Source organism: Apis cerana, linkage group LG1 (genome assembly GCF_029169275.1).
Source record: "Apis cerana isolate GH-2021 linkage group LG1, AcerK_1.0, whole genome shotgun sequence".
In the NCBI taxonomy this organism is placed as follows: domain Eukaryota; kingdom Metazoa; phylum Arthropoda; class Insecta; order Hymenoptera; family Apidae; genus Apis; species Apis cerana.
This window is the reverse complement of record NC_083852.1, coordinates 18,465,522-18,480,681: the sequence shown is the minus strand read 5'-3', so window position 1 is coordinate 18,480,681 and position 15,160 is coordinate 18,465,522. Positions and strand designations below refer to the sequence as shown.

General features: G+C 44.4%; 1 protein-coding gene across 7 annotated transcripts in view; it reads right to left on the bottom strand.

Moving 5' to 3' along the window:
- Positions 1 to 11,883, bottom strand: part of LOC107993599 (uncharacterized) — a 249,074-nt gene extending 237,191 nt beyond the window's left edge. For 5 of the 7 annotated variants that reach the window (XR_009833448.1, XR_009833449.1, XM_062087286.1 and 2 more), the window contains exon 1: positions 10,797 to 11,883. Coding sequence is in view for 5 of the 7 variants with exons in the window: in XM_062087286.1 (XP_061943270.1) it covers positions 10,797 to 11,142 (346 nt within the window). In the remaining 2 variants the exon portion in view is untranslated. The remainder of the gene's footprint in view (positions 1 to 10,796) is intronic. The other 2 variants (XM_062087289.1, XM_062087290.1) reach the window with 1 other exon arrangement.
- Between the last annotated feature and the right edge of the window lie 3,277 nt (positions 11,884 to 15,160).

The window sequence follows — 15,160 nt, the reverse complement described above, 5'->3', positions numbered from 1 at the left end:
CCCCCCGTCGGAAAGATATTATTGATGCAGGTGGCGTGGATGTATGCAGATCAAGACGCGAGATACAGAGGGCGCGCGTGCAAACACATCAACACATGGAAGGGCGCACAAGCACGTTAGACACCTGGGTAATTGCGTTACATATAGGTGGTGCATGTACCGAGGCCGGGCACGTTCGATAAGTCGCGCCGAAGGGCTTGTGAATATTTACGCCCTGTTTACGCCGAGCTTACCCAGAAATCCTCGAGTATAATTCATAATTCGCTGTTTCTGGGAGGGGGGATCGACTTTTCCCACGGCGAGCATTTATATCCGGTTGCGCCTTTAAATGGAAACGCGACGCGGTTCGGTTCCCGGTGGCATGAAAGCTCGACCCGGTACGCCTCGCCGCGCCTCGCTGCGCCGGTCAATTCAGGTCGCACGGCTATTTTATTCCTTGACGGCCTTTTTTGCATCGGAAAATGTATGAAAAATTTCCAAAGAAAGGATGGAAAATGGAAAACTTTAGCCAGCGAAAGCTAAAGACCAACCCTCCGACCCGACCGTCCCTCTATTAAAGCTCTCGTGCTTCGTTACAAAGAAATGGGTTAATCCAAGAAATAACTTCCTCTCCTTATTTATTATGTACCTTCCGTTTATTGTCCACGGCTATTTCCCACGTACAACGTACTTCCACTCTTAACTCCTTTAAAGCTCCAAGCCGTTAAGTCGTTGTTACTTGAAAATTGTAAAACTGATATATACGTGTCCTATATCGTTATATTGGAATCACGTTACTTATTGAACAACCGGTTACTTGAAACTGATACACGTGTCCGTATCTCGTTATATCGAAAAACAAATTTACTTATTAAACGATCGACCGTTTATTTCCTGTTTTACCGCGTTTAAAGTTAATTCGACGAACGTGTTAAACCAACTCTTCGTGATCGACGATTTCCAATATCATTTAAACAGGAGAAGAAAATTTTTGCAAATGTGTAAAGAACGTTAGAACGTGCGGCGTAACTGCGGCCTTTCCGACCAACGATTAATTAAATATACACGCTTGTATGTAGATCCGTTGTTTGTTCGTGTCGATAATTGCGATGCTAATTACATTTCACAGAAGAAGCGAGTACGGACTGCCAGAGGCAGATGCCGTTCGATAAATCGCGTCAAAGGCCGGGAATATTCATGCTCTATTTATCCATGGATTTATTTAAAAGTCATATCGGCCACTCGCATCGAGAGAAGAACACCGCCTTAACATAATGGCTATGATCGCGCTAATTGATCGAAATTGATTCAATGTCACGGCTTCGTTCTTTTTACCAAATGGCGTTGATCTTTCCGCTGAAAGCAACAGGAGAATGATTGGTTGGCAAACTCGATCGACTTCGCTGGATCAACCCTTGACAATTCTTCCAATTCCTTCCAATTATTTCCAAGATTTTTCTAATCAACGCGAGACGGAAATTCCTCTTATTCCTCCTTGACTCGAATTATCTGCTCAAGCACGCTTCCACGTTGTTCCACGCGAAACCACGATTCCGTGTTTAGATAGAGACGCGTCAAAGAACACCTTTTCAAGAAGAAAATAATTGTATTGCGCGTATGACGAAGGAACGAGCGAGCGAGAGAATGGCAAAGTCTCTTTGAGCGTCAAAAGGGAGGAACGTTCGCAGGGACGTTTATCGCAAACTCGCTCGAAAACCGTTCACCCGTATAAAGAGCAATCGTTCGAACCTCGTGGATAAGAGAGAGGAAGGTTGCGCGTGCCGAACCATCAACCGTGCTTCGACCGTGTTTCAGCAACCGGTATTGCTGCCGTAAAAACTCCGTCCAGCCTTCTTTCCCTTTACACCATCCCTCCAACACGATTTCGTCACCCTCCCATTTCTTATCCCATCGCGCCGCGATCATCCCTCCCTCCTCCCTTGCACCCTCTGCCACTTAAATCCGACATCGGTTTACAAGCGATGAATCGTCTAACAGCGAGAATTATTGGTGTTCGGATCTCGTCTAACGCGAAGACGAGCAATTTTATCTATTTATCGCGTGGAAACGACTGGTGATTCGAGGAGATTGAACGATCTAAAACCGTTCGAGAGTCAAAGAGTCTCGTAACAGTCCGACGGATGTTGCAGTGAGCGATTTAGAGGGCGGGAGGGAGATCGATCGATTCGATCGATGTTGATAAATTTCCTCTTACTTTTTTTCAACTCTCCTCTCTTGTCAATAAGAATCGCGTTACGTCGGATGAGAAAAGGGATCATCTGTTCCACGCGGGTGCGTGGCCAGTATCGAAAGTATCCGATAACGTGGCGAAAAAGCAAAACCGAGGTGGGGGAAAACGATTTTAATTTTACGCTCGTTGCAGGTGGAACGGGTACTGTATTCACGGTATGGTTTTCAAAATCCACCCAACAATAGTCGGAATCAGATTCGTTGTCAATCTCCGTTCACCCTCGGGCAGCTATAATATACGAGGGGTTGTTCGACTCCCCCAGTTCGACGTTAAAACACTCGGCGTTGCTAGCTATAGCGCGCGCTTTAAAGAGGACCTGTCGATCCTTCGATCGATCCTCCATGTTCGAGCTCTCGCGTTACAATTGCTCGAATCCGATCCGGTGACTGGACGAGAGCTAGTTTCGTTGAACTCGATTACCCGGTTCGTTGATGCCTCGTAAATAATGCTGCCAAGTTCACAGCGACTCGCGAAAGGCCGCGTGAAAATTCTCCTTCCCCGCTTTAACGCGCGTTTTAACTCGTAGATAAATACACGTACGCCTCGACGAAGACTCGTAGAATCGAAACTTTGCCGGTTAATCATCGATAGATGAAAAGACGAAGATCCGGAATTTTGTTTAAAGAGAGTGGCCACTTTCACAAACTTCTCGCCAGCTTCCTTTCCAGCGCGAAAAGGATTAACTTCATCGGGCTGATGGATTGATCTTCCCCAGAGCTTAAATGCATAGCTTTAACCTGTTGTATATATAGCCAGGTGTAACTACGTGTGGGTCGCCATTAAACTTACATTCTTTTCACCGGGATCGAATACCAGACGCGATATAAATAGTGTTTCCTTTGTAAAAGAAATTTATCGCGGCTTCGTCGATACGATCCGAGGTCCTAAATTAAAGCATCAAGCACGGATCGAACAAACCGGTGATGCTCAGGACCGCAAAATATCCTATCTTTTTCGATGGAGACTGGATCAAAGCCAAAGTGTACTTGACGCGTCTGAACCATCGTATATTCTCGACTTCCTATCAATTCTCTCGTCGAGGTGCTTCAACGTAGGTATGAATTTTTAACGACTTATTAGTTATTTATCACTTCTACTATCGGTTTATTACGTGGTTAATATTAACGAAAAAGTACGCTTTTGATCCATGTGATCCATATGAGCATTCTCTAAGAATAGAATTATTCTCGAATTATTCTATTTCTTCCACGTTTATCTCGAAGAAATTTTTTTTTCTATTTATATTTATGTGAATGGCATAGATATACGATATAATTGAATATCTTCTGTAGACATTGTTTTTATATTTGTAATAATTCTTCTTCTAATTTTGATAAACTGAACTATATTTTAAAAATCTCTTTTTTAGCGCTTCCAATAGAATGACAACGCGTAATCCGTTATTTTTCTGCTATACACAATAATTCTTTTACACCGAGTGGCAATCGAGGACTTTTGTGAATGTGAAACTTAAATTTGTATAGGACGATAAATAATTTCGTGAGAATTTTTCACGAAAAGGAAACAATTCTAATTTAAAGTTTTTCGATTTATAAGCCGGTGGAACCCCCTTTTTTAGAACTTTTACGGTTAAGGAAATTAAGTTACGCGGCATCTACTATGATTATTGATCGAAACCAACAAGGATTTTCTACGTACATTCTTATGTACCTTATTATTAAAGAATAGTCGATTCAAGTGTAAAATTAACGCGAAGCACTTGTCGGTAAGCACATAAATGTTATATTCTATTCTAGGTTAACCATCGTTTATCGAGATTCAGTAAAAAGATATACATCGATCTACGCGACGATTTTTATTAGAATTCTTCGGTCGAAAACTTGCTTAATGCTATCGACTAACTCTTTATTAAATTCTTGCCTCGACAACGTGTAATCTGTGATCGATCAATCGTGGTTCTCCAAAATCATTTCTTAGTCGATTGTTTTATCGTATTTGTATTCGTATTTTTTTGATAAATCTCTTAGCTATTTCTCCTGTTTATACGTATCTCATTGTGATATTTTATCCATCTATTTTGTTCGAATTTTTTGTTGAATTTATTCCATGAGTAAAGAATAATAATAATAAACGGTGGAATTTTAAGAATTACGTCAAAATATCGCACCAACGTGAAAACGACAATGTAAAGAGCGTAACGAGAGGAATTTGAGAGGTAAAAATATGCAGGAATTTTACCATGGAGGAAATTTAAGTAACGAGAATAAAGCGCAAAAAACTGCGTTTTAAAAGTGATGGGTATGACATAAATTATCGATGCGAAAATGCATCGCGATATATAACTGTAAACTGATATCTATCGCAGTATCGACGGCGTCGAATATTCGGGAATAAAGATATCCCCCCATAATCAGGAAATGAGGATTGATATTCGCGTATATAAATGGCTAGTTTTCCGATTTACAAAGATAAATATCCTTTTTTTTTTTTTTTTTTTACCAACGGATGAAATTTTCCCAGGATAATATCATTCAGGATGATCAATGGCAATCATGGGAACTGCGGCGGAGCTCATGCTTCTGGCCCGTTTACCTTTTCCCCAAGTAACACTTTCGTTGCGGAAAACTCGTCTCCACGACACTCCAACCTCCATCGATATTGATTTCCTCGAAACGTTATTTGTTCCTGTTTCCTTTTTTTCGCGCCCTTAGAGCCACCTGCTTCTCCGTCACTTTGTTACCATGTCCGACAAATCAACTTTATGCAGATGAAAGGCTGACAAATTTTTTAGCTGTGCTCCAACTCGAATATTATAACGCATATAACGGTATATAACGGTGTTTCGTACGACGAAGAGGGAAAGGTGGTGGTTGGTCGAAAAGCTCGAAATCGTGGAAAAATACGAAAACGTAATTCGTGAAGCTAGCCAAAACCTCCCCATAGAGAACTGTCGCGTATAACGCGGGATAGTTAAACGCGGCGCGTGCAAAATACGACAATAAAGTATAACTACGACGATCTGAAGCGTCGTACGTCGCGAAAAAATTTTTTTTAAAAATATATTTCACCGACAACTCGGCCCCGAGTGGCTGACCATAACCCAACTCTATCACTGGACTCTGTTCGCAATGGAACGACTCGACGAGAGTCGAACGCGATACGGCTAATTTCCATTTCTGATGATCAAACACAAATTTCTCTTTTTTTTAAAAAAAAAGGAGAGATAAAAAAGAAAGCACATCTCTTTAGTAGAGAGAAAGCAAAAATTCGTCCAATTAAACAAGGTGTACATATATTCACATGATTTTAGTTAACGTTTCAACGTATATGAACCGCGCGTCTGGATTTAACATTTCTATCGGGTAATCGAGACGGATGAGAGAATAGGGCAAAAAGCAATTTATTCTTTCTCCTTTTCTCCCATCGGGTACGGAATTTATTAATAGCCGCGCTTTCTTCGAGAGAAATGGAACGCGAGATTTCATCGCCTCGAATTACGACCGATAAAAATCAGGCAGTCATCGGTATCGCTTATTACGCTGTCCGTTTCTTTATCTCTCTTCGTCTTCTCGTCTTTTCGTACGAGGCAAGAAAATAATATGAATTCTTCGAAGGAACAAAGTTAAACTCGATCTTCGAAATTTCAAAGTTGAAAAAATAATTGGCAATGAAAAGGAGAGAGTCGCGAATCGACTCGCCTCGAAAGTTTGGCCGTTCGAAAGAAGCTAAACTCGACTTGGAAAAGGGCTGGAGAAAGGGCTCGGCAGTTTGGTATAGAGCGAGAAGGAAGAAATAGGTAGAAGGAATGCGGCCAGTTCCTCCAGAAACCGTTGAAAGTCGATTGTACGTGTATGCGAAAACACGTCATCTCTCGTGATTAACGATCGCGGAATTAATTTCGAGCAACGACGACAGAGCAAATACTTGGGGGGATTAAGCGTCCGGAGACGGTCTTTGTTTTTCCGTATCAGAATTCCGTATGAAATATGTATAAAGCGTGCCCCGGTTACGAGCGGCGACCGAATTACAAGCGGCAGTCTTCAAGATCGGGGATTAATCAAATGCGGTCGTTTAATCAAATCGAACCGTTCTAGTCCATCGGCCCGACCCGATTTCCCTCGTTCCACCGCAGATATCTTCTGTAATAATATCGGCAAACGAGATTTCGTATCTCTTCCCTCCCACAAATTAATCCTCGATGCAACAGTCGGAGATGGAAAAGGAAGGGAAAAAAGAAAGAAAAAGGAAGGAGCAAGGGAATGAATCTAGATTCGTAGCGGCTTCCCCGATATTTCTAGCGGGGAATGGTCGAGTGTGTCGGCGGAAATTCGAGGACGAACAAACGCGACCCGATTACGATCGAAAAGCTAACAAGAAGATTCGCAAACCGTTTCGACGATTCGGGTCACGGCGAAGGGTTCAAAGGGTTCAAAGAATCGTGTATATATATATATATATATATATATATCGGGTCAAGGAGGCCCGAGGTTGCCGGCCAATTAATTAGTCATTTCTTTGACGAGGATTCTCGTAATTCGAGGTGTTCCCTTTGCCGCGATACAAGTAGTAATAACGGGGAACTTCTTCGAATTGCAGCCACCACGAGAACCCACTGTAGAGAATCGTACATCGAAGAAAGGAAACGAGGTCGAGTCAAATAAAACAGGAGTGCAGGCCGACCTTCTGGTCCGGCGAACGCCTTCCCCGTTTCCGAGCAACTTCTACTAGAAACGCGATGAAATATCTTTTATTATTTATACGAGATACACGATTTCCTGACAAAATAACTATGTAAATTTCTTATCGAATTAACCCAGATTTTCCTTTTGAAAATCTATCGATACGAGAACGCGTTGAAAGAATCCTCTTTCGGTCGATATATTTTTCAATTTTTCGTCTTCTTTACGAATTCGATCGTTATGAATTCTTCTCCAACTCTTTTGACAAATATACCGTGCACTCGGCTTTATCTTTTCAAAAATCTATCCAATATTAATTATTGATAAATGGATTTTCGTTTGCCTAATACGCCGTACAATTTTCTACAACAAACACACACACATATATATATATTTGCAATTATACTGTTATTGTAAGTTAATATACGATACTCCGTTGTTCATTCGTGTCACGAGCATTATTCGATCATTGATTTAATAAATAAATAAATATTACCAATAAGCCAGAGTTTCGCGATACAATATCAAATCGATTCGATCCGATGTAGAATGTTTAGATTCGAAATCATACCATTCGTATGATTTTCATTATTGAAGCGAACATGACACCCGAATTTATTTCCAATAATGAAATTTTGTCGAATAATTAATTATTTGGTCCGGGCAAGGGAGTGGGTAGGTCGAGAAATCAAACTGTTTCGTAATTTAATCGAATCAGACCGTTATCGGGACGTTCTTTTAAATCGTGTCCTCGTCTGACTAATGGCATCGCCACGCGAAAATATGCGCATACGTTTCCTCCGTCACCAAGTCAAATAGAGAGACGTGCGATCAACTTGATTTCTCTTTTGCAACTCGATGCCGAATATTAAGTTCCGCTCGAGATTCAAAATCAATAGCTCCCTATTCTTTCATCCTCATTCCTTAAGCGATCGAATCGATCTGGAAAATGCACGTTTCGAAAATAATAAATTTTAATCAGAATGTCCGATGGATATGGAGAAACAGACTTCGGACGAGCGTGAACAATATACTCGGATCCGATCCATTAAATTAATCGCAAAACTAAACTATAAATATCCATCGACACCGATATCTCTAGGTATCCCGCTGCGGTTACTTAAGATTTTCTCGCGTAAAATCAGGTTACTCCTATCTATTCGAGGACTAGATTCCCCGGGGAGGATAGGAGATCGTTTACGAGAGACGGTCGAGCAACGAGATAGTCACGGTTTCACGATCGAGCTGGGATGACAAAGAAGAAGGCGAGAAGTTTGGTCGCTCGATCCGGCCAATGTGAAAAATTTCGAAATCGCGATGGAGTAAAGGAGGGGAAGAGAGGGCAAGGAAGGGATTCGAAAGCACTTGGAATTTATTCGAAAGCAACCTCGTTACGGTGCGGCTGGCAAAGTAGGTCGCATGAAAATAGCAAGGACGTTTAAAAGCGCCTCACCGTGCGATTTAACGTCAATGGGCCACTTCTCGTTCCCCTCTTTTCTTTTTCTCTCCGTGGGCTGTGCGACTCCTTTTTCTCGGCCGCGGCCCGCTCCTCTCTCTCTCTTCCCTTCCATGCGTTTTCTTCCTTTTTGCGGGTCGAGTCGCGACATTTAAGCTAGGAGTCGTAGACGAGCGTAGGCGAGCTCTTGGAAAAATCTTTCGCTCGCTTTGGACTCGAACGAGCGAGTCCAGGAGCGAGAGCTTTGTGCCCGTTCTCTTTTTCTTCGGTATAGTAGGATTCCTTCTTGACGGGTTGTCGCCTTCTATTCCGCACGACGCTTTCGCGCCTTGCCACGTTTCTTCCCTTTTGCCGTAATATCGCGCCTTTTTCACTTTAACGCGATCTTCTTAAATTTCCTCTTCGATCGACTGCTACGCTCCGCTACGAATCACGAGCGATATCGGGTAATTTAATCTCGATCGATTAAAAACAAAAAACGATGGTTCGCTTAAAAATTAAAGTTCATTTGTTTCTCGAAAATTATCGAGGAGTCGAGGAGGGTCTAATTCGGTAATCCATCGGTAATCCGATGAAAGGAATAACTGATTATTATTCTCGCCGCTGACGGGTTCGAGAGAGGGAAGGAATACCGTGGATGGATTCACCCTTGACCTTGGAGAGAAAGAGGAGGAGAGAAAGAAAAAAGAGAGAGAGAGCGAGCAAGGATATAAAAGATCGACGAAACTCTGATCGAATCATTCATTATCATTATCTCACTTTATGAACACGTACGCGGCTCGCTACCGAGGAATTCCTTATAGGGAGGGTGTATAAATGACTTCCACCCTGAAACTTACTCCACTATAGACTCGGCTATAGACGCGGCGGGATAACCTTCAATCGTGGCCAACCTCGATCGAACTTCATCCCGTGTGGGGACCGAAATTCCCGCAGACATCGATTCCAGACGACAATGTCGACCACCAACCCTTCGCGCGTGTCCTGCTAAGTACCATTGTCTTCATTAACCTCGCCGAGACTAGCCGAGATTCGAAAGAACCGAACTTTCCGAGTTTCGGTAACAGGAAATTACGTGATACGTGATATATTGAACGATGATTGTTATACGCGATACTACACCAATTTTATTCGAAGAAACATTCGTTTTTTTAAAAGAGAAACACGAAAGAATTGAATTTAATATATCGAATACAGAGACAGGAGAAAAGTTGGCAGAGGGAACGGAGGAAAGTTTCGAGAGATTCGAATTAGTCGAAGATATCGATCGAAGAAATAATCTCGGAAAAATATTTTTAGACAAAGTGAAATATCTGATGATTGAAACGACCATCGATCGAGTCGATGTTTGTTCGAGCACGAGGTCCGGTTACGAGGAATAGGATTGACACGTGAGGTTATTAAAAGTATTATTTTAGAAATATAGATCGTTCGAATCGATCGAAGGAAAATCGGAATGGAAGAAGGAAAGGATCGGTCCTTATTTCTGTATCTTCTCGTGAAAGAAATGGTGGTTGCGGGAGCGACTTCCGGTTGAAAACAGGCCACTTGATTACGCGGTTGTCTCGCCACTTAAATTACCACCGCATTGAACTCGCGTCGATAAACCGTCGTTGTTGAATTAATAACTGATCCTAATTGAATTAATAATCCGCTCATCCCTCTACGGAAATTGTAATAGCTGAACGGTGGCTAACAAAATACGGCCAAGCTATACGTACAGTTATTGGTTCCTGTTCAATTATTGACTTTCCTTCTATTCCATTCTACTCCCAGCTTTCGCCGTTGGAATGTTCTATTAAACCATTGACAAAACGAGTGTTTAAAAAAAAAAAAAAAAAAGAACACGCGCGCCTCGCGGAATACATTTCCCGATACTAAAATGTATTCTTCGCCCGTTGTTCCCCGTTGTATTCGGTCAATTAACGATCATAACCGAAACGATAAAAATAACACTCTATAACGATTGGAGTTTCGAGTTTTTAAAAAAAATATCGCAGACTATAGAAAAATTGAAACCGAGTCTATATACGCGCGATATCTTTATGATTTATAATTGTCCCATGAATTTCCCCTTTTTCTCCCCTAAAAAAAAACAAACTCGAACAGAATCAAAGAAGGGAGAAAGATAACTTTCGCCCGAATGAAAACGCGCGATCGAAGGATCGCGACTGTTTACGAATCGGCTTTAGCTGGCGAGCCAACGTCAACAAGGGGCGATTCTCTACCCCGAGCAACGGTCTTGTTGACATCTCGTGTCGCGAATGTTCTTTGCTCGTTCAAATTGCTGTCTCAAATTCTCGGCGAAGAATGGAAAAGAACGTAGAAGAAACGAATATAACCGAAGAAAACCGAGATATATTTCTCGTAAAAAGAAGGACGCGTATAATACCTCCTTTCGAATTCACCACTCGCGAGAAACGATTTGCCAGGACGTAGCAAAGATCCAATAAAACGGTCGGTTACTCACCGCTTCTGCCCGTTGGTGTGGGCGCGGACGTAGATCTCCCGGTCGGTTCCGGGATCGGGAATATCAGGTCGCAACATTCTCTTTCCGGAAACTCGCTGGCGCGGGTGCACCTGCAGCAGCAGAAGAGTAGGACGAGGGCCGCGGCGACGCTCGTGACCAGCGTGGAGCGCGCGAGCAGCGTCCCGACGACACGTGACATGACTCGTCCCATCAGATCATGACACACCATCGAGGACGGCCTGCTGCCCTTCACCCTTTCCGGAACGCGTTCCTCTTCGACGCTCTCAACGGCCACCGGACGACCAGTCGGACGACTGAGACGAATCCCGCGGCGTCCGCGCGACATTCTCTCGTCGTCCGTCTCATCGTGCGACGTCTCCTCCACCTTCGATTCGATCCAACCGGGCCCAACCCTCGTCGTTGTATCCACACCGGATTCCACCCGGTGATCCTCCTCTCTCCTTCTCCCTACCACCTTCTCCTCTTCCTTGTTACTCAAAAGAAAAAAAAAAAAAAAGCAAAACGCGCACACTTTACTCGAAGATTCTATCGAAACACTTTTCTCGCCGTTTCCCAAGACGAAATGCCACCGATCCGACCAAACTCCCGACTCATGACGAACTAGCAAAAAGGGGCTCGAAGAGGTAACTCGCGTGGCGTGAACCGCGTTCGACGCACCTCGAACCCGATCCTCTTCAACTCGATCGCGGATGAAGAAGAAGAAGAAAAAAGAAGAAGAAGAAGAATCGTCGATCGATCACTCGCGACGCGGATCAGGCGAAGAAAAACTGCCACGATGCTGTGCCTGGACGGTGTCGAAACTAAACGAAAATCCGCACCAAACTCTCTCCTTTCTTTTTCGATTCTACACGATTCTGTCGCGTATGGGTGTAAAAGTGTGGCGAGTCTCGGGTAGGACGGGGTGGTGAGCGTGGTTGCAGAAAACGATGCGGCAAAAGTCGCGCACTACTCTCTCGGCCTCGTGTCGCGTTTCGAACACACTTGGCGCGCGCGTGCTCGCGAACCGAGCGTGCTTTCGAGCCGAGACCGCGTCGCCACGGCGTCCCGACGCCCAATGACGACCGCACCGCGTTAGACCGACGGCCGCGCGACTACCACCGCCCCGCCAACCCCCTCTCCCACCCTCCTTCTCGCCCCTACTCCCACCAACCTTGCACACGATAGTTTCTGCGCCAAAGTGTGCGCGCTCCTCGCGTTCCGAATCCTCCGAGAGAACGACGTTCTCTCGACGTCCTACGTGTCCTTGTGCACGCGACCCAACGCTCGCCCTCGAGTGCGCTCGTGTGTGCGCACACCCTGCTCTTCACTCTTTCCGTATAACGCATCGTTTCGCCTACTCCCCGGAGAACGCACACCTGCCTCGCTCCGTTAATCTCCACGCGCGAAACGATTCGCGAATCTAACCCCTCTGGTGGCTACGCTCTATCCGTGTATACTACTCCTGTGTTTACCGATCCGTTAAAGTCGATCTCTCTCAGCTTCCCCCGCGGAAGAAGGAAAGATACGAATCGAAGGATATCCTCGTTCGTGGATCGTATCATCGAGAGCTAGTAGTAGTCATGCGTCGCGTGTTTCTTCCTCGTAAGTTCGACTCGAACCGATATCGGTGTCCGTAGTTATTTGGCCGGCGTGCACATGGCTGTGTATCGTGGCTCGAGCACGTACAGCGTTGGTGGTGTGCGGGTCGTGCCGCCTAGCGTACGTGTCCATGTAACACGATTCCACGGCAGTTCGTGGAAACGACAACGTCCGAGCGGATCCGAGGTATTCCGAGCGGAGGAACATCCCCTGACTGGGTGAGGAGGGGAGGAGGGTGGCCAGGTGAGCGAGCAGCCACCGGCCCACCAACGACCCTCGTTTCCTCGTACACGCCATCGTTCCTGACCTCGTTTCGCTCCGTTTGTCGAGGTCGGTTACGCGGAAATGTCCCTCCTCGCAGCGGTCCATCCTTGAAAATCGGCTTAACCTTTAACCGTTCCTTCGTCATTTCACCTGGCCGCTCATCTCCGACCGATAAACCGAAAAGAAATTTAACGCAAAGCGCTTGTTCGATGAAGGGAGAAGTTCGGGAGAAGGTCGCCTGAATTTTCGGGTTACGAGCGAGTAACTGCCACCAGCAAGCCAGCCTTGTTCGCGGCCAACTTTCTATACCTGATGAAGTTAAAACACGTTACCACAAGCGTAGAACCAATCAACGGAAGGTTGAGAAAGTTTCATCGTTGCAGCAGCAACTTGGACCGCGTTGAAAATTTCACCGGTCCATCATCGTGCAGCTTCCCGATCTTGCTTTCTTAATAAACGATGATGATGGTTGATAGGAATTGCGCGTGTGTACGAGTAACGACAGAAATCGACAAAGTTCAGGAAGGCGACGAGAAAATATTTCGTAGAATGTTCGAAATAACGTTGGATCGATGATTTTTGTTGAAAATGTAGACCGTGTTATCGTCGTCAACGAATCGAACGTTATCAATTAGGAAGGATGATTACCAGAATTCATGGACGACCAGTGGACACGAGATGCGGCGCATAATGCCGGAGCAAACAGTATTATTAATTCTCATCGCGACGCTTCGAAAATCCGATATTCGAGTCCACCGGGGGAAAAATGTAGCCGACAGCACCCCGGTCATCCGCATAATCGCGATTCGATTGGCCATGTTAAATAGAGCCAACCTAATATTGACGTGTAATATTAATCGAGTTTTATATGCTCGCACGATGTAATTATTTCGTATCGTAAAATAACGTGCACGTACTACGCTGTCGCACGATTATTTAATTCAACGATTTCTTTCGCGTATGTTATCGCGTATGTTAGATTTAAGGATAAAGGAAGATATATGAATGGAAGACGAGAGAACGTCTGTGTCGGTAAATTGCACGATGTTGCTAGATTTCCAAGGATTTTACTGACGAAGCTGAATCGGTGCTGGAGCCAGTGGTATAAGCGCGCCACTGGTCAGGCGAGACGTAGGAACGTTCGATAGTGGTAGAAGTAGGTGGATAGTCGAACAGGGCCATATCGGTTGTACGAGAACTCTAGTCAGCGTTTATGCGAATAATCAACTGCTCGTACGGCCAAGAAGGAAAGCACATAAAGAGAACCTTATTCCGTGTTAATTGCCGTATAATTTGTAGAAAAAGTAATGAGTCCAAGTCGAGAAGAAAAGTTGAAATTTCCTCGAGTAGAAGCTGAACGCTCGTTCTTGGGGATTGTTAAGAAACGATTCGATTGTTACGAGGTTACGAGATTCGAGGTTCGCATATTTGTTTCCGCGCGTGGAATTATAAAACAGAGGAGAGACCTCGAAGAAGTCTCAAAGGTCGTATGACGACGATCACGCGATGCGATCGTATAATTCTGACGTAAGAAGTTGTTCTTTCAATTCGATGATTTAATATAAACATCCGCCAACGTCAGCTACGTGATTTACAGTCATGACGTGAGCTCGCGATCGAATCTCGAGAAGTCGAAAACTTCTATCGAATTGATTTTGTTTTCACGAATTTTCCCATCCGTGAATAAATAAATGAATAAGAATCATGACATTTTACAGTAACAGTACGTGAATTACGATCGATCGAATAATAAGTTAAAAGCGAAAATTTATGCAATCGAAACGTCGTCTCCCCGATAACTCCTTCCCTCCCGCAACGTTGAAAATGAATGGAAGGGCAAAAATCCTTTGTTCTACTTTCCCGAGTTCGGGATAGAATTTCTGTTCCGAATTCTCTATTTTTCTACGGCAACGATTATCACCGCGATCCCGACAGCGACGCCTCCAATTGGAACGCCAAGTTAGTCGCGTGCCAACCGAACACTGGGACCTTCGTACATCGGTATCACGCAAAGGTATCGGTATCGTGATCCAACCGCCGTACCGGCGTAATCCACCTGTGAGGAACGTAGCGGCAAGGGTGCTGTTATTCCCTCGATCGAATTGCCATTTATTTTACCTTTTAATCACCGTTCAGTCTCTCCTTGAAATTGAACACGTGCATTTCTACCAATTAGACTCATTATCCAACGCAGCATTATCCCATTTACATAGTAAGAATAAAAATGTATCTAAGCGAGATTCGAAATGTCCGGAACGGCGAAAAGGATGGTGGTAATTCCGTGAATCAGTGTCAGAGCACCGACACTTGGAGAGCGCATCACTAGAAATCAGGTTTAAACGAGCATATGTAATATATTCAGCGGTCTACCGCTGTATCGGGCGACGAAACCGTGGAGGGACCGGATGCATAGAGAACTCGACGATAGTCAACGTCGGTCTGCGGTTACAGTGAGTAGAAGTGACAGCCAGTACCTGCATAATGACTCGACTGCAGCCGTG